Below are 18517 nucleotides of genomic sequence, written 5' to 3' on the forward strand. Positions count from 1 at the left end.
GTGGACACCTCCCCTCCCATTCATGATCATCAAGTCCCAGATCCCTGGCTAGTCACCCTTGCAGAGATCACCTCCTCTCCCGTTTGCAACTGCCCCACCTCTCCTTCCCTCCTAGTCATACTCAGTAACATCCCTGCAGCAGCTGCAGCAATTGCTGCATTGGGAATGGAATGGGACTATTTAGGGTCTTCGATACTTTTCAGCAGATGGAAGGGGAGGAGCCGTGACCATGGTGTGGTGGGTTACCCCCCCTTTGGGGTGCAACCTGATGTACTGGGGTACCGCTGAGCCCGCCTGCTCCACCAGCCTGGGCTCCCTCACTCTGTCCTGATGAGCCAGGCCCTCAAGCCTCCTCCAGCACACACACAGGTAGGGACACACCCAGCGGCAGGAAGACACAGACACTGAGATCAGCTCTGCATGGGAAGACTCAGCTCAGGAATTGCCCAGCACTCAAGTGCACACCCCCCTCTGGAGTCTAAACCCAAAACTGTATTTGTCTTGTGCTGCACAGAGAACTGTACAGCGTAAGATCATGAAATTTGCTCCCTCCCGCAATGTGGCGGAAGATATGCACAGCTTTTTGCCCCCCAGTTATGAATTCCACAAACTGGTTTTAGGATAAAAAAAAACAAGTTTATTAACGACAAAGGATAGATTTTAAGTGATTATAAGGGATGGCAAACAGCTCAAAGCAGATTACTGAACAAATAAAACAAACCTGCAAACTAAGCTTAAACTGGTTACAAGTAGTAATTTCTCACCCTAAATGTTGTTTTAGGCATTTCTTTCACAGGCCAGACACCTTTTCCAGCCTGGGCTCAGCTCTTCTCTCCCTTCAGTCCTTGCTTCTTAGATCATAGAATCACAGAATATCAGGGTTGGAAGGGACCTCAGGAGGTCATCTAGTCCAACCCCCTGCTCAAAGCAGGACCAATCCCCAACTAAATCATCCCAGCCAGGGCTTTGTCAAGCCTGACCTTAAAAATATCCAAGGAAGGAGATTCCACCACCTCCCTAGGTAACGCATTCCAGTGTTTCACCACCCTCCTAGTGAAAAACTATTTCCTAATATCCAACCTAAACCTCCCCCACTGCAACTTGAGACCATTACTCCTCGTTCTGTCATCAGCTCCCAATGAGAACAGTCTAGATCCATCCTCCTTGGAATCCCCTTTCAGGTAGTTGAAAGCAGCTATCAGATCCCCCCTCATTCTTCTCTTCTGCAGACGAAACAATCCCAGTTCCCTCAGCCTCTCCTCATAAGTCATGTGTTCCAGTCCCCTAATCATTTTTGTTGCCCTCCGCTGGACTCTCTCCAGTTTATCCACATCCTTCTTGTAGTGTGGGGCCCAAAACTGGACACAGTACTCCAGATGAGGCCTCACCAATGTCGAATAGAGGGGAACGATCACTTCCCTCGATCTGCTGGCTATGCCCCTACTTATACATCCCAAAATGCCATTGGCCTTCTTGGCAACAAGGGCACACTGTTGACTCATATCCAGCTTCTCGTCCACTTTCACCCCTAGGTCCTTTTCCGCAGAACTGCTGCCTAGCCATTCGGTCCCTAGTCTGTAGCGGTGCATTGGGTTCTTCAGTCCTAAGTGCAGGACCCTGCACTTATCCTTGTTGAACCTCATCAGATTTCTTTTGGCCCAATCCTCCAATTTGTCTAGGTCCCTCTGTATCCTATCCCTGCCCTCCAGCGTATCTACCTCTCCTCCCAGTTTAGTGTCATCTGCAAACTTGCTGAGGGTGCAATCCACACCATCCTCCAGATCATTTATGAAGATATTGAACAAAACCGGCCCGAGGACTGACCCTTGGGGCACTCCACTTGATACCGGCTGCCAACTAGACATGGAGCCATTGATCACTACCCGTTGAGCCCGACAGTCTAGTCAACTTTCTATCCATCTTATAGTCCATTCATCCAGCCCATACTTCTTTAACTTGCTGGCAAGAATACTGTGGGAGACCGTGTCAAAAGCTTTGCTAAAGTCAAGGAACAACACGTCCACTGCTTTCCTCTCATCCACAGAGCCAGTTATCTCGTCATAGAAGGCAATTAGATTAGTCAGGCAGGACTTGCCCTTGGTGAATCCATGCTGACTGTTCCTGATCACTTTCCTCTCCTCTAAGTGCTTCAGAATTGATTCCCTGAGGACCTGCTCCATGATTTTTCCAGGGACTGAGGTGAGGCTGACTGGCCTGTAGTTCCCAGGATCCTCCTTCTTCCCGTTTTTAAAGATGGGCACTACATTAGCCTTTTTCCAATCGTCCGGGACTTCCCCCGATCGCCGTGAGTTTTCAAAGATAATGGCCAAAGGCTCTGCAATCACATCCGCCAACTCCTTTAGCGCTCTCGGATGCAACGCATCCGGCCCCATGGACTTGTGCTTATCCAGCTTTTGTAAATAGTCCTGAACCACTTCCTTCTCCACAGAGGGCTGGTCACTCCTCCCCATGCTGTGCTGCCCAGTGCAGTAGTCTGGGAGCTGACCTTCTTCGTGAAGTCAGAGGCAAAAAAAGCATTGAGTACATTAGCTTTTTCCACATCCTCTGTCACTAGGTTGCCTCCCTCATTCAGTAAGGGGCCCACACTTTCCTTGACTTTCTTCTTGTTGCTAACATACCTGAAGAAACCCTTCTTGTTACTCTTAACATCTCTTGCTAGCTGTAACTCCAGGTGCGATTTGGCCTTCCTGATTTCACTCCTGCATTCCTGAGCAATATTTTTATACTCTTCCCTGGTCATTTGTCCAATCTTCCACTTCTTGTAAACTTCTTTTTTGTGTTTAGATGTTCTCAGCAGTCATCCCGGGCAGGGATTCAGTGAAGAATGACTCACAATTACATTATTTCCCTGCCTTAAATAGGATTTACTTATTGCGGGAATCCTTTGTTTCTCAGTGTGATTCCCACCTCCCTCAGTGGAAAAATACTGGTAGTCCAAGATGGAGTCCAGTACCAGGTGACATGCTCACATGACCCTGCAGTGTCAAAGCAGTCATAAATCCTCAGGAAGACTTATAAGGAAGGTGGGAGATTAGCATCTTCAGAGTCCTATTGTTCTCCCTAATGGCCCATTGTGACGGGGCAGCTGCCCCTCACTGGCTGGCAAAGGGTTAATAGCAGCCCTTGGAGCAGCTGTGAAGAACCCAACCAACCAGAGGAAGGCTTAGAAGCAGCCAATCAGGGCCAGGCTGGGTCCTATAAGAAAGGCTGCAGGGCAGCAAGGAGCTCAGTCTCTCCCTAGAGCTTGAGGGAGAAGGCCTGGCTGCCCATAGAGAGATGTGCCTAGGACACAGCAGTGCTGGGCAGGGTCAGGGGAAGCAAGTGGAGCTCCAGCCTGCCTGGCTCCCAAACGGTGGCCTTGATACAGGGGTCGAGTAGGTGCTGGGGCTACGGGGAAGTGGTACGGGGAAAGCAGGTAGTGGCAGAGGGGAAGGAGAGTCAGTGAGCGGCTGCCAGCTATAGGGTCCCTGGGTTGGGGCCCAGAGTAGCGGGTGGGCCTGCCCTCTCCCCCTTTGCCCCACTGGCTGCCAAGGGAAGTGGCCACCCAAAGGACTGTAGTTTGCCCCTGAGCAAGGGGCTGGACTAGGGGCTGCAGTTTGCCACTGCGGCGAGAAGCCAGGAGAAGAACTGCTGGTTCCCCTGGAAGGGATGAGACAACGGAGTTGGGGCATGCCTGAAGAGGACGTCGCAGACCGGGAGCAACGCGGGTCCCCACAGACGGTGGAGAAGCAGTGATGGAGAGTGAGACACCACAAAAGGAGGAGGCGGCCCTGCTGATGGACAGAGCTAATTCCTGGAGCAACCAGCAGGAGGTGCCATGGTGGTGAGCACAACCCATCTCACCCATCCAGACTGACTGCATTCTGTCTGGTGGGCGTTCCCCAGATGTAAACCCACTTGTAATTGTTACATAATCAATATTCCTAACTTTAGATGCAAAAATGATACATGCATACAAATAGGATAATCCTATTCAGTAAATCATAACCTTTCCAATGATACCTCACAAGACATAAAATACATCCTAGAGATGCTATAATCATCTTATCACAATATTTCTATGAAGAATATGGGGAGCAGCATCACATGGACAACCAGCACTTACTCCACAGCTCCCAGTTTGGGAACCATTGGCTGAGGGGATCTAAACATCAAGTTGGTGCTACCAGTTCTCTTATGGCCTTACAGTCTGCGCAAACCATAGCAGGGAGGTTATGACAAGGGAGCTGGAGCCGGGACAAACCAAGGATTGGCTCAGACCTCTGTCCTGATAAATACACAGAGGTTACTTTGTGGGTTTTTCAGACCAGGCCTTAGCAACTGATGTTCTTTTGGGCTGGCAGTGACCCTGAAAGAGCCCATGATGCAATTTGTAAGGTAGAGGTTTGCTTGGTGCCATAGCAAAGTCCATGGATTCCAAGGCCAGAAGGGACCATTGTGCTCATCTGATCTGACCCACTGTATCACACAGGTCAGAGAACGGCCCCCAATAATTCCTAGAGCAGAGCTTTTAGAAAAACAGCCAATCCTGATTTAAAAATGGTCCATGATGGAGACTCCACCATGATCCTCGGTAAATTGTTCTGATGGTAATTACCCTCCGTGTAAAAAATGAATGCCTTACGTCACGGAAGCACTGGGAGATGCTTTGGAACACTCTATACGAAGCCAGTCAGGACACTGGGGGAGCCTCCTCTCTCTGAGCAGACTGTCTCCAGGGCAAGAAGCTTACACAGCTTCAAGCTTCCTGGGTCTAACCTCAGAGTATTCAGCATCCCTGTCCTCACCGTGCACTTCCCACCTGGGTGGAGCTCCTGGGGAAGCCAAAGGGCCCTGCACCCCAACTCCACAGTCAGCTGTGACTCTCAGCCAGCCAGTAAAACAGAAGGCTTATTAGTCGATAGGAACACAGCAGAGAACAGAACTTGTTGGCACAGAAATCAGTGACTTTCTTACAGAGTTCCGGGCTAGAAGCCCTGGACTCCCCTCTTCCAGTCCCCCCCAGGCAGACTGTCACGCTTCCAGAGACCCAACCTCGGATACCCCCATTGCCCCTCCTCCTTGTCTTTGTCTCGCTTCCCAGGCAAAGAGTAATCTGGTCATCACCTGGTTGCAGCCCCCTCCGGGGTCTCAGGTTACAAAGGGCACTGGGGGCAGCTGGAGCAGCCTCACCTGCTCCAGAGGGTCTCAGCCAAAGTCACACACCTCTGTTCCCACCACCGAGGCCCTGGTGCATCACCCAGGAAAACTGGGGCACGCACAGTATTCATCCAAAACAGTAAGACTCACATAGGCGCACGTGCACCAGAACAAGGGAAATTCCCAACTTCGTCACACCTTATTTCCAGTCTTTCTAGCTTCAATTTCCAGCCATTGGACTGGGTTGACCTTCCTCTGCTAGACTGAAGAGCCTCGTATGACAGTCCAGTGGGGTTCAGGGGAGCACCCAGCCCGGGGAGGGGCTGTCACCACTTGGGCTCGAACCCCCAGCCGGGGCCACTCACCCCAGCCGACGAGCGGGCGGCCTGACTGTCCGCGCTGCTCCAGCAGCTCTGACCCCCCTGCACGGCCCCGCTCTGGCTTCCAGCAGCCTGGGTTACGCTCAGCCAGGCGACCCCAGCGCACCCCCAGTCCCGAACTTCCCCAGAAGCGTGTGGTCCGCAGGGGCCAGGCCTCACCGGGACCGTGGCACGAAATGATGTGGGTCATGGATGGGGGGCGGGGCCCCGGGGGGCCTGTCGGGGGCCTGTTGGGGGGCTGGGTGGGGCCCCGGGGGGCCTGTCGGGGGCCTGTTGGGGGGCTGGGTGGGGCCCCGGGGGGGCCTGTCGGGGGCCTGGGTGGGGGGCGGGGCCCCGGGGGGGCGGGGCCTGTCGGGGGGCTGGGTGGGGGCGCCGGGGGGGCCCGGGACCAGGCTGCGGGGGGGGGGGGGGGGCAGAGCCCTCCCGACCCGGCCCCCGGCCTCACAGCGAGGCCGCTTCCCGAGCGCGCTGGGGGCCGCGGGCCGAGCCGCCTCCGCCCCGCCCCGCCCCGCCCCGCGGCCGGCAGCGTCTCTCGGGCGGCGCCCCGGGGCCGGGGAGCGATCGGAGCGAGGGGGCAGCCGGAGCCGCGGGGAGCCTGGGGGAAGGGTTCAAGGGGTGGGAGGGGTCCCCAGGGGCCGGGGGGAGCCCGAGGGGGGTGAGGGGGTCCCCAGGGGCGGGGGGGAGCTCGGGGGGGGAGGGGTTCCGGGGGGGGCGGGGTCCCCAGGGGCGGGGGGGAGCCCGGGGGGGGCGGGGTCCCCAGGGGCAGGAGGGAGCTGGGGGGAGGGGTCCCCAGGGGCAGGAGGGAGCTGGGGTGGGGGGAAGGATTCGAGGGGCAGGAGGGGGGGATTACCCAGGGCAGGGAGGGTCCCGGGAGGGTTGGTGGGAGCCGGCCCCTCCGGCACGGGGCACAGCGGGCAGAGAGCAGGGCTGAGCAGGGCGGCGACATCTGTGGCCCCTTTGTGCCATGGCAGGGTCAGGCCATGGCTCTGGTGGCCCCCCACCCTCATCCCCTCGGTACCGGTACCTGGACCTGCTCTTCGCCCTACTGGGCACCGCTGCCTTCTTGGTAGACCTGGTCGCTGATCTGTGGGTGGCCTCCAGCTACATGCAGGCTGGGCACTGTCTCTGGGGGGGGCTGGTGCTGGCACTGCTGGGCCTCTCCTCCCTGGCCATGCAGTTCTTCAGCTGGGCCTGGTACCGGACGGACAACATCGAACAGGAACTTCCCAGTGGCCGCTGCCTGGCTGCGCTGCACCTCCTCCAGCTGGGCTATCTCTACAGGTAAGGGCACTGCCCAGTAACTCACCCTCTGCTGAGATCTTGCAGCCCAGGGCCACCCTGACCTCAGCTGGAGAGGGGTCCAGGAGGTCCCTGCAGGCCCTGCTGCTGAGCGTTATAATTTACAAATAAAAACTACACTACACTGGAGTCAGTAACCAAAGGGTTAAAATATCACAGAGTGGCTGTAATTATCCCCATACCAGCTGTTACAAACCCAGGAAATTCAGGGTTAAGGTTCAACTGAAATCCAAAGAGCAGGGTCTGGAAGTGCGCAGTCAGGGCCCCTGTGTTCCTGCCGGGTAGTGAGGCCCCTCAGTCATTCCTAGTGCACGGTCGGGTTGTGCTCCCGGGTCCCAGATGAAGCTGATTTTGAAAGACAACGTAATTTTTTTCATTTCCCCTCCTTGGTTCCCCTCCATTATACAAACAGTAACATGCTGGCCAGGGACTCGTTTGGTGGGCGGCAGGGCTTGGCTGGGGTGGGGCAGCTGCAGTAGGTGACCGCATGAGGAAACGTCAGAACTGTGCAACTCCCTGGTGCTAACGCATACAAGGCAGTGCGTGGTTTTGTCTTTGTTCCCAGCGTGCACAAGGAGGTCAAGGCTTGGTCTACGCTGCCAACTTATATTGGTATAACGACGTCCCTCAGGGTATGGCTCTCCCGAGAGCGACCTCGCCCTCAGTGTGGATAGTGCTGTCGAGGGAAGAGCCTCTCCTCTGGCCATAGTCACCGGCTCTGGGACAGGGGGCATTCCTGTGCCAGCGGGGGAAGCTCGCCTCGGTGTCCTCACCCTGCACTGTTGCAGCACTTAGGTGTAGACAGGCCCATACGCTTCTGCTGGCGTAGCAATGTCCGTCGGAGGTGGATTTGTTTGCAGCGTTGCTGTCCCGGCAAATCCCCGAGTAGAGGCGCGGCTGGAAGTGCGTTAGCCGGCACGGGTGACTTTGCTTGTGCAACGGGTGTAAGCAGAAGCTCTACCTCCAGGAGGAGGGTTTGCTCGTCCAGCAGCACTGGCGCCGTTTACTAGCAAACCTCTTCTGCTGTTATTAGTGTGAGACACACTCAGCTCCCTCAGGCCTCGCCCGCGCGGCCTCCGGTCTGGGGTTGGCTGCACGGCACAGTCCAGCGGCAAGCACAGAGAGCCGTGGGTCAGCTAACCTGGTTGTTGAAGCTCTGCTGTTTTCTGGTGCAGAGGAGACCTAAGCTACTGCAGCTGCCTTGTCAGTTCCAGCCATTTCCCCTAAAATGTCCCACCTTTTCTACCTGGTTTTTCCCTGCTGGGAGTAGTAGCACCAGGAATGCTAGTGTAGACAGGACTCAGAGGCCACCATCCCATTGCCTAGACCTGCTTGGGTGTTCTGCTGGCAGCCCCCATACGCGCGTTGTTGCTGTCGCAGGTGGTGCTGCAGGGCTATTAACTTTGAGAAAAGGCTGATGCAGACAGCCTCAGTGCTGCGCTGGGCTCATGTGGGCCTGTCCCTCTCCAGCACCGCCTCTGGAAGTGCCCCATGTTCTTCTCGTGGTGGAGTGTTTCATTCATTCTCTGCCCAGGGCACAGAAACAAACTGCTGAAGTTCCCAGGGTTTCCTGCACACTGGGGCTGTGTTTCAGGCTGCCACTGGCAGGTTCAGTATCTTGTGTGTAAAAAGCAATGTCATTTCCTGCATTTGAACCTTTGGTTGTTAAAACTGGGCAGACTGTTTGCTGTTCACCACTTGAGCTGATTGCCGGGGGTTGTGCTTTGTTCAGCTGGGACAAGGAAAGTAAGTCACTTTCTCTTTTGGTTCTGGTCTGCTTCTAGTGGATTTCAGGTCAGTCTGTGGAGTGCTCCCTGCTGCAGTGTTTGGGTTGCACATACTGCAGGGGAATGTTAAACTCAAACCAAAAGTCATTTTTATTGGAACTGGGGGAAAAATGACGCCCTGGATTTCTTTTTTTTGATGGTGGATTATTAATACAGCCTAAACTTTGGGCCTAAAGTGACTTGACAGGTGAGTGGGAGATAGCCTGTCAAACACAGCCCAAAGCCCCCCAAATGAGTGACACTCTGAAGTTATTCATGCAGGAAATGTAACCTGATTTGGGACCCTGGTGTCAGCGTACGCTCTGTAGCATCCATATGATGAGTGCTGACTGGCGACGCAGATAGGTGTCCGTGAGAGAAGTCAGGGCAAGGCAGGTACTGGGGATTCAAATGAGATCTCCCTTGATGTGAAGGGCATGAATGAGTGTCCCATTCACTTTGTCCGACACGGATTTAGAGGTGTCTTGAGGGCAGGCTGGCTCTGGAATCCCACGGACAGCCAGAGCTGTATTTGTGGCATTGAGGTGCTGCCCTGGTGTAGAGCAGCCTCTCATGGCAGGGCCGTGATATCTGCGCAGGTGTCTCCGTGTGCTGAGAGCGGGCTGGCGAGCATGCAGGGTGGAGACCGCACAGGAGCGAGACTACGCTGTCTTCCTGTCCCATGACATCAGCATGCTGCGCCTCTTTGAGACCTTCCTGGAGGGCACCCCCCAGCTCACGCTTGTGCTCTCCATCGTTCTGCATACAAACAAGTTGGAGCCTTTCCAGGGTGAGTGGCACAGCTCCTGGGCGTGGTGGGGGCAGGGCACGGCGCGGGGGATTCCTTATCACAGAGCCACATGGTGAGTGGGATAAGGGAACGATCCCCTGAGCTGCTTCAGCTCCAGCTTCTAAGGGATACGAGAGCTGGGCCTCGTTCTGGAGCCCGTCGGTCAGACTGGGGAGGTGCTAGTTCTCCCTGGTTGACCCCTCCTGCCCACAGTGTCTTGTGGTCCCAGCCCTGGGGGATTTCTCGCTAGCACCACGTTAGCTCAGAGCTGGGGTTGAGCGTTGTGCTGTGCAGGGCTCCAGTTAGAGCTGCCCAGTGTAGCGGGGAGGTGAATCCCTAGAGGCTCGGTGCCGTCTGCGTGCACTGGCTCTGTGCCTGGGACACCCTCTGGCCAGACCCTGCAGGGCTGGGATGTGCTATGCTGCAAGGAAGGGGGTTCCGGCTGCTGGGAGACTGGACCGTTACCTAGTCGCAAGTGTTTCCCCTTTGTGCTGATGTGCCCATCTCAGACGCTGCAAAGCAGCTTGCTGAGAAGAGGGGAGGGGTTGGGATTTTGGTGCCCATGGGGAGGGATCTTCTCTGGGAGATGGCAGAACACTTTGAACAAGGGGGGGCAAAAGCAGGGCCCTGCATTGAGCCCAGAGCTTGCTTCAGCTGGGAAAGGGATGTGTTGGGCCCACAGAGCCGTGTGCTTAGCCAGGTGCAGGCATGGCACTCCCTGCATCTGGGCACGTGGGGTGGGCACCGGGGCAGTGCCCTCGGAGATCGATTGGCTCTCAGAGCTTCCCAGTGGGACACAAAACTGGGCCAACCCTGAGCCCCCCGCTCAGCTGAGGGCCAGATGCTATTCCATTGACTCCAGCGGGTCAGGATTACCTCCCCCCACCCCCGTTTAGTGCTTGGCTGCAGGGGACGGCACAGACCAGGTTAATGGGAGGAGCTTGGTCCAGTCCCCCCCTCCAGGCTGGGCTGCCTCAGTCAGGAAGTAGCAGGGTGCCTCCGGCCTTAACCTCAGGCCCGGTCCTGTGGCTACACCCCACTCAGTCCTAAATGGCAATGGCTGAGTCACCTCCCAGCCCCACGGTGCCCCCCCCCCCCCCGGCTGTTGGCATCCGGGCCAAGGAGGGCTTCCCCTGAGCCCTGCAGTTCTCCTCTGTTGCTGCCCCGTGGGGGTGGGGCACTCCCGTTCCAGGCATCTCACAGGGAGCAGGGCATGGAATAAGGGCTGGCCTGTGGCCGGGCACTTCCTAAGCATTTCTGGGGCTCCCTGAAGCAGGAAGTGGCATGTTTCAGCGCAAGCCTGTGGGGTGAGTGAGCGAGGGAGGTGTGCAAGGGACCGTGAGAGCAGCTGTGACACAGAGCCCTCCGGCTGGGGGGGCCCTTGAGAGCCGTGGGCTTTGTTCGTTGATCCAGGGCCTGGTTGCAGTGATGCCTCGTTGGGGTGAAGCCGGCACCTCTTCATGCCGGTCACTGGTGCCCAGGGCCTGAGCTGTTGCCTGATGCTCCATGCAGCTGCCCCCACTGCCTGTGTTCCCCGGTGATCCTTTCTCCCGCTGTTGTCACAGGGCTCGGGATTTTCACTGCCTCCCTGTGCGTGGCGTGGTCGCTGCTGGATTATCACCAGTCCCTCCGCTGCTTCCTGTTGGACAAGCATGAGCTGGGCCCGCTCTCCTCCACCATCTTCTTCCTGTGGAACTTCCTCCTCATCTGCCCCCGCGTCCTGGCAGTCGCGCTCTTCGCCACGCTCTTCCCGTGCTACGTCGGCCTGCACTTCCTGGGCATCTGGGCTGCCATGCTACTCTGGGTCTGGCTGCAGGGCACTGACTTCATGGAGTGCCCCAGGAGGGAGTGGCTCTACAGGGCCACGGTGGCCGTGATTCTATATTTCTGCTGGTTCAACGTGTCCAAGGGGCAGACGCGGCAGCGCAGCACGATCTATCATGGCTTCATCCTGGTGGACAGCGTGCTCCTCGCTGGCTCCTGGCTCTGGCACAGTGCCCCTCTGCATGAGCGCTCTTTTCTGCTCCCTGTGCTTCTCGCTGCCCTGCTCTGCTTCGTGCTCGGGCTGCTGCTGAGAATCGCCTACTACAAATGGTTCCACCCCACGCTGCAGGTCCAGAGCCAGGCAAGCTATGATGAGGTAGACACTGCAGAAGGACTAGCCGGTTTCCGAGCTGGCCCAGTGCCGGCCCCTGTGAACAGACGGATGTACCAGCTGTCCCAGAACCACTTCTTGGTCTCTTTGCAGGCCGGGCGAAACTGGGGGAATGGGGACCTGGACAACATGCCTCTCTGAGCGCAGCTGTCCCTGCTCCAGGCAGAGGGATTTACACCTCAGGGATCTGTGCTGCGGGATCCCATTCCGGACCTGGCTCCAGCCATCTCAGCGCCTGCACTGTGTTCCCAGGGACTGAGCACCACACCTCTGGAATGGGCAGCCGTCGCAGGGAGAGGAGATTGGAGCGAGCTAGGCGGGCTGAGGGCACTGGCACGTAGGGCCCAACAGCTGGCATCCAGCACGGGTAGCTGTGAAGCCTATTCTGGGCTGGCACTCTTCTAATGGGACAGGCACTGCAGCGAGTGTCATGGGAGAAACCCGCTATAAGAGTGCTGGATGCTGGACACATTAACCCTTTATCCTTAGGCCCCGGCCCGGGATCCGCTCCGTTACAGGAACTGGCTTCTGCTCTGCACGTTGCCCTGTTCAGCCCCATCCCCATTTCCCTGCCAGGCTCTCCCCTGCTTTGTTTCAACGGAGTTCAGTGGGAAACCGTGTGCTCTGTTCTTGGCAGGACCTGCCAGATTTTCCGTTTGTCTGGAATTTCTCTGCACCTGTGTTTTTGTTGCTAATTTCAAAGCTTCCCTGTAGTAGTGGGTGACCCACGGCACCGCACTGGGCGAGGCTTGGAGCCTCTAGGGACGACTTGGCCACTGCAGGGGGTGTTCGTTTGTTGATGTTTATAAAGGGAAGGGTATAAATATGTGGTGTTATAATAATGTGTCTTCGACAGAGACCCAGTCTCTAGCTCCGCACTTTCAGGAGGCAACAGCAGCATGTTCCTGTTGGAGAGATGGGGGAAGCATGTGAAGAATTCAGGGCGGTGGAGGGGAGGTGAATGGTGTGGAGAATTCAGGAGGGTGGGGGGGAATGGCGTGGAGCATTCGGGGGGTGGGGGAGAATGGCATGGAGCAGTGGTTTTCAAACGGCAGGTCGCGGCATGGAAGGCGCTGGGTCGCAGCGGCTCCGGTCAGCACCGCAGCCTGGGCCGTTAGACGTCTGGTCGGCGGCGCTGCCTGGCTAAGGCAGGCTCGTCCCTGTCTGCTCTGACCCCGCGCTGCGCCCTGGAAGGGGCCAGCAGCAGGTCCTGCTCCGGCTGGGGTCATCGGGCTCCGCATGCTGCCCCTGCCCCGAGCACCAGCTCCGCACTCCCACTGCCCCAGCCCAGAGCCCCCTCGCACACCCCGAACCCCGCAGCCCCCTGCCCCAGCCCAGAGCCCCCTCCCACACCCCGAGCCCCGCAGCCCCCTGCCCCAGCCCAGAGCCCCCTCCCACACCCCGAACCCCGCAGCCCTCTGCCCCAGCTCTGCTGGGTCACGGGCAACAACAGTTTCCTTCAGCTGGGTCTCCAGAAAAAAAGGTTTGAGAACCACTGGTGTGGAGAATGGTGGGGTGGGGGGAGGGGAATGGCTTGGAGAATTCGGGGGATGGGGGGTGAATGCTCTGAGCTGACTAAACCCTTTGGCTTTTTCAAAACAAAGTTAAAATGTTGAAGTTTTTCCAGTGTTGGTTCTTTGTTGCAAAGATAATTGGTGTGTTCCTGCATGAATCCTGGCCCCAATCCTGGCCCCTTCCCCCCCCCACCCCCCCAGCCGTGGCTGACCCTCTGCTCTCCTCGGTGGAGTAGTGAGGAGTTGTTGCTTTCCCAGCATTAGGAAATAGCTACTGGAAGTCAAGAGCCTGGTCTGGGAGTCGTCATGCTTGGGTCCTGCAGGGACCCACACACTGGCTGTGGTTGGCCCTGGTGGGAGTGGAGCTGCTGATTGATTGCAGTTTCCAGTGCGGTGTAGCTAAGTTGCTTAGTTTCCAGTTTGTGGGAAGCATCTGAGCCTGGCCTCCTGCCGTTTCTTGGCCTGGCCCTTGGGGCTTTAGGCACTTTCCAAGGTGCCCAGCTGGAGAGGTGTGTTTCCGTGTAACAGTCCTAAAGCTGCCCCAGCGGGGCAGGAGAGGGGTTGAGGTTTGTGGCGGGCGAGTATCAGCCCTGGCACTGGGTTGGCTGGATGGCCAGCTCTGCAGGACCCTGGGCCTCAGTCCACCCCCTCCCTTCCCTCCAGCACCAGGGCAGGAATCTGGGAGTGTGCAGGCCTTGCCTAGGGTCAGGAGCTGCATTGGTTGATTCAGCTTCCAAGATGCTCCAAAATCCCATCACAACTGGCTGCTCTTGGCTTAGCATCAGTCACTCCCTTCCCACTGATGCTGAACTGCTGAGAGCCAGTTAGGTACTGCAGGGGTTAAAGGTGGCAGCTGCAGGAGGCCCAGGCCTGCCTGTGAGAGATAAGAACCCTCCAGCTGCACAGGAAGGGTGTACCCAAGCCTGGCAGAGCCAAGGGGCCCAGCTCTCGCTGACGGGCCCTTCCCATCTCTGTTTCCATGAGCGCCCAGTGTCCTTTAAGAGGGGATTGGGGATGGGCCATGTTCCAGGATTGGCCAGGGTCAGCAAGGCCCTGCAGACACCTCCTCCTAACCTCTCTGAATTTATTGTTAGAAGTTCTCAGCAGAAAGTGTCGGCACTGGGCAGAGTACCCAGCAGCTTGGTAAAGCCCAGCTGCACAAGTCCTTGTGTAATTTTCAGAACAAAATAATGACCCCCCCGGCCAAGGCACCAATAAATCTGCTGCAGGGCACCTTCCCGTCGGGGCCACGCTGCTGTGTGACTGGAGCTGCTCTAGTGTGCTCAGAGCCGAGCTGTCAGCCGCCCTACGTGCTCTTCAAGCACAGTCTGTTAGATGAATGGCCACTAGGCCAGGCCTAGCGCAGGCCAACACAGGACTGAGCTGGGCCAGGCCACCACTGGGTTTCTTCTGTTTGTACAGCACCAATCGTGATAAAAAGGATTGGGCCCGTAATGCTTTGTGCTCCCCAAGCACCCTGGAACACCAGCCAGGATCCAGTAGTGCAGAGCCAGGGCTGGCCTGTAAATGCAGACTGGGATCAGGCCCTATGGAAACCTGGCTTCCACGGTGAGGCCGTTCACAAAGGAAACGAGTTGCAGTTTCAGGGTGAGGGGACAGTTGTCCTTATCACATCTCACAGGCTGCCGGCTTTGTGTCAGGGCTGTTCTGCACTGAACTTCAGCTTGAAACATCCTTCCCATTGCGGCTTTAACAGGCTGCATAGAGCCCCTCCCAGCAGGATTAGATTCCTTAGAGACTTGGGCTCCTGAACAAGACAGGTGAGCAGGTCCCTGGGGCATGCATCAGCAAGCTGGGAGGGACCCCACGTGTGGAGATGGCAGGGTCCCCCAGGGCCAGGAGAACGCAGTCCCAGCAATTTAGGTGATGGGCCAGGAGCATCAGCGTGTGGGGCTCTGCCTGGCCTCAGCCCTTGGGGGAGAGTCCACTGCTGGTGAGTCAGGAAGGGGAATGACAGCTCTGGACTCTGGGGAGGATGTAGGAGGTGGCTGAGTGAGGGAGGGAGTGGTAGGGGAGACCAGGACCTGTCCAGATGTAGTTTAAGGTAACTCCAGCAGGAGGCAGCAGGTGATTTCTCAGACAGCAGAGCCACTGGGCCAGCTCTAAGAAAGATACAGCCAACAAACCTGTTTAGTACCATCTCCCTTGGGCACTAGCCATTCAGTGGCCAGGGCCTCTGCCCTAATCAAGATGCTCCAGGCCTAGCCAGAGCCAAACTCTTTCTGCCCTCTAGCCCTTTCCTCCCAGCCAGGCCTGTGCTGGGGCCAGGGTGGCTCTAGTTCCTGACCCCCCCCAGGAGCAGAGAGGATACGTTCTAGGATCTGACTGGGGCCCTGGCTCCTACACCCCTCATGCTCTGCCTAATGTCTCCCCTGTGGTCCCTGCACGTTCGTCAAGGCCTTCCCCATCCCTGGGATGGAACCTGGGGCAAGGCCCAGAGCTCATGAACAGCAGCAGAGATGGGACCCTCCCGCTGCTGGAGGGTTTTCCAGCCAGCTGCAAAAGGTCAGCACCAGCTGAAACAATGTGGTGGGAGGGAGCTGGGGGCCAGGACGGTCGACTTATCAGTGCCACCTGCCCCTTATGCCCAAGCACTGCAGGATAACCCTGCGCACCCACCCCCAGTAGCCACCCATCTGGTGACGTGCGGGACGGTTGGAAATCAGATCAAAAGCTTTCCAGCAGCCTCAACCCTATCCCCACCCCTGCCAATCTCACACCACCCCAAGAGGCGGGGCATAGAGCTGCGGGTCTACACATGAGATGTGCCTGGTGAGGCAAAGGGAGGGAACCCTTTCCCCCACATGGCCCGTACTGGTGAAACATCCCCTCCACCTGGGGGGACTGTCCCCACCCACCCTGCATGGCCCATGGTATTTCCACACCATCCTTCAGCCCCATGTGTGGGAGAGGAGTGGAGGCGCTGCCCTGTTATTCACAGGAGAGATGGGGTGCTGCCTTTGGCTGTGGAGTAATTTGTTTCCTCACCTCCTGTGAGAATGGCTGAGAGTTGCTAGAGCCCCAGAAGGTGGGCAAGAGTCAGGCAGACATGCAGAAAGGGTTTTTCCCCAGGCAGGGCTCAAGAGGGCTGGAGCATCTTGTATCACTGCCAGGTAGCTGCAGCCCAAAGCACATGACTGGGAAAACATCATGAACTGACAGACTAGGCCCCCCCCAAGGTGGGGATGTGGCACCCTCTTCGGGGGGTAATTGCACACTAGACTGGGACAAGTACTGCTCCCAGCTGGCCTGTGCAAAGCAGGGTGGATTGATTTAAGTTATTGATTTTAGTCAACTTCTCCATTTGTACTTCTGCACCTTCCTTTAGAAAATGACTGTCTCATTAAGTGAGATGAACGTGTTGATTTACAACCACATGGAGCCTTGACACGAGATTTTGAACACTTTTGCTACCTCGGAGAGTTCACTACAACAATATACATTTATGTAAGCAATATACAGCTTAATATTTTCAGATTCTTAACTGTACATTTTTAGTAGATTAGAAAATGGTGAATGATATATTGCTATTTACTAGATAACTTTTTGCTCATTAGGATGGTAACTGGAATTTAAACAAACAACACAATAAAATTTATTTTTATTAAACAAAGCTACCTTAAAAGTTATGTTTTGATAAGATGTGTATGTAAAACACATTTCACATTTATAACAATGATTTATCAGAGAGAGGGGATTAACTGTGGTCAGTGAATTAAATTGATTATTTCAGATGTTCTGATAATTGGTCTAAAACTTTTGCCGCCTTTGGAATTTACATGGAAAGCAGGTCATGTTATTTTCAATAAAGAAAGGATGTTATAAACAGGTGCAAGAGAACCAGACAGAGTAAACCAAAAAGGCCATTCTGATATAATCCAAAACCTGTTGAAATTATGCTAGTTAAAAACAGATTATGGAGCCAGAAGTTAATGTACCAAAATTGGTGTGCCTTGCATCTTTTCGGTGCATTGTTTACATTCAGCACCTGTTCCTTTTTTATCCAGAGGTTCAGGAATCTCTCGAAAATATTTCAATAGGGTCTTTTTTACGACCTGCAGCCATGGTGGATATTTCCCTGCCGTTTCCAGGTGTTGAAATCAGCACTAAGGCTGCACTCTGAAGAATGTTGTCCCTTCTTCCCAGTGCCGTTTTGATACTGGTGTTACTCCTTTCCGGTTGCACAATCTGCTCCTTCTCCCCCTTACATAACTTCCCTGCCCGCCCCTAGAAAAAGAAGAACTAACAGCAATCCAAGACTTCTGCTTGTGTAACCCACAGGCCTGTTGCACTGCAGTATTGTACTTGTTTAGAGACAGAGATGGAGGCAGTTCAAAAGTTAGTGGATGTCTGTGCACACATGCAAGGGGACAGAGCAAGGCCATTTACTGGAACTGCCCAGCCCCATCCAGAAGCAAGGGCTGGGAGTTACTGGGCAGATCACTTTTTTCATGAGCTCGAAAATAAGTTTCCATGGCAGGTGGAGTGATAAATATTCATAATTTGAGAACTGAGGCCATCAGGGCTCATGTAGGGACAAGCTATAAAATAGGAGTGGGCTCAATGGATGATCTTGACGAGATATATGATGGTGTCTCCTAGCGTCAGAGGCTGGGTCCCAGTGCCTGTGATGACAGTCTTTTGCACCCAATAGCACATCCCCAGGTCCCCCACAGGATGAAACCATTAACGCAGCTCCCGACCTATCGTGCCATCTTTATAAAGCTTAGCCTCAGAAGTTAGAAAGAATCAGAGGGAAACATCTTTCTATAGAAAAACAGCCTTTAACCCAAAGGTTTTGCTAGAGGCTCATGGATTCAGCAGTTATTTTTTATTTAAATGTTTAAGAGATTATAATAAGTTTTGGCCATAATAGATTTTGTATTAAATTCAGATTTAGTTTTAAACAGGTTTATTTTTAAAAATAAAAACTTATAATTTAAACAACACAATCAAAAAAATTCCATGCAAGTCACAGAACTGATCAATGTTTCTCCCCACGGTGCAGCACGAGCTTGTGGTTCTCCGTCCCGCCCACGCAGCAAGCACAAACTACCCCACGCTGGCAGCCACAGCACAGAGGCAAAAGTCTGGCATGAGCCATGAAGAGCATGCTCCTCATTCGCCCTGAGAGGTGGCCCTTCCAGGAGAGGGTTCAGAATTTTCCCCTGCCATAATCAGCTCCAGGGCTGTCACACTGGATTTTAAAGCCAGCAGAGTGGCTTTCGTGCCATTTACACTAAACGTAAGAATGGCCAGGCTGGGTCAGACCAAAGGTCCATCTACCCAGTATCCTGTTTTCCGACAGTGGCCAATGCCAGGTGCCCCAGCAGGAATGAACAGAACAGATAATGATCAAGTGATCCATTCCCAGCTTCTGGCAAATAGAGGCTAGGGACACCATCCGTGCCAGGGCACAATTGCTGCTGGGC

The 18517-nt window shown here is 55.3% G+C and overlaps 1 protein-coding gene across 1 annotated transcript; it reads left to right on the plus strand.

Moving 5' to 3' along the window:
* Window positions 1–6377: 6377 nt before the first annotated feature.
* Window positions 6378–12389, plus strand: XKR8 (XK related 8). The gene is made up of 3 exons (XM_037881538.2): window positions 6378–6821; window positions 9205–9395; window positions 10961–12389. Exons 1-3 carry the CDS (start codon window positions 6505–6507, stop codon window positions 11689–11691), a joined length of 1239 nt encoding a protein of 412 aa, XP_037737466.1. The 5' UTR covers window positions 6378–6504; the 3' UTR covers window positions 11692–12389.
* Window positions 12390–18517: the final 6128 nt, after the last annotated feature.

Source organism: Chelonia mydas, chromosome 19 (genome assembly GCF_015237465.2).
Source record: "Chelonia mydas isolate rCheMyd1 chromosome 19, rCheMyd1.pri.v2, whole genome shotgun sequence".
Classification (NCBI taxonomy): domain Eukaryota; kingdom Metazoa; phylum Chordata; order Testudines; family Cheloniidae; genus Chelonia; species Chelonia mydas.

Excerpts from the sequence above, each read along its gene's own strand:
- XKR8 (XM_037881538.2), top strand. The coding sequence starts at position 6,505 with ATGGCAGGGTCAGGCCATGGCTCTGGTGGCCCCCCACCCTCATCCCCT. Across the intron at positions 6,822-9,204 it reads CAGCTGGGCTATCTCTACAG|GTGTCTCCGTGTGCTGAGAG; the intron begins GTAAGGGCACTG and ends ATATCTGCGCAG. Across the intron at positions 9,396-10,960 it reads CAAGTTGGAGCCTTTCCAGG|GGCTCGGGATTTTCACTGCC; the intron begins GTGAGTGGCACA and ends CTGTTGTCACAG.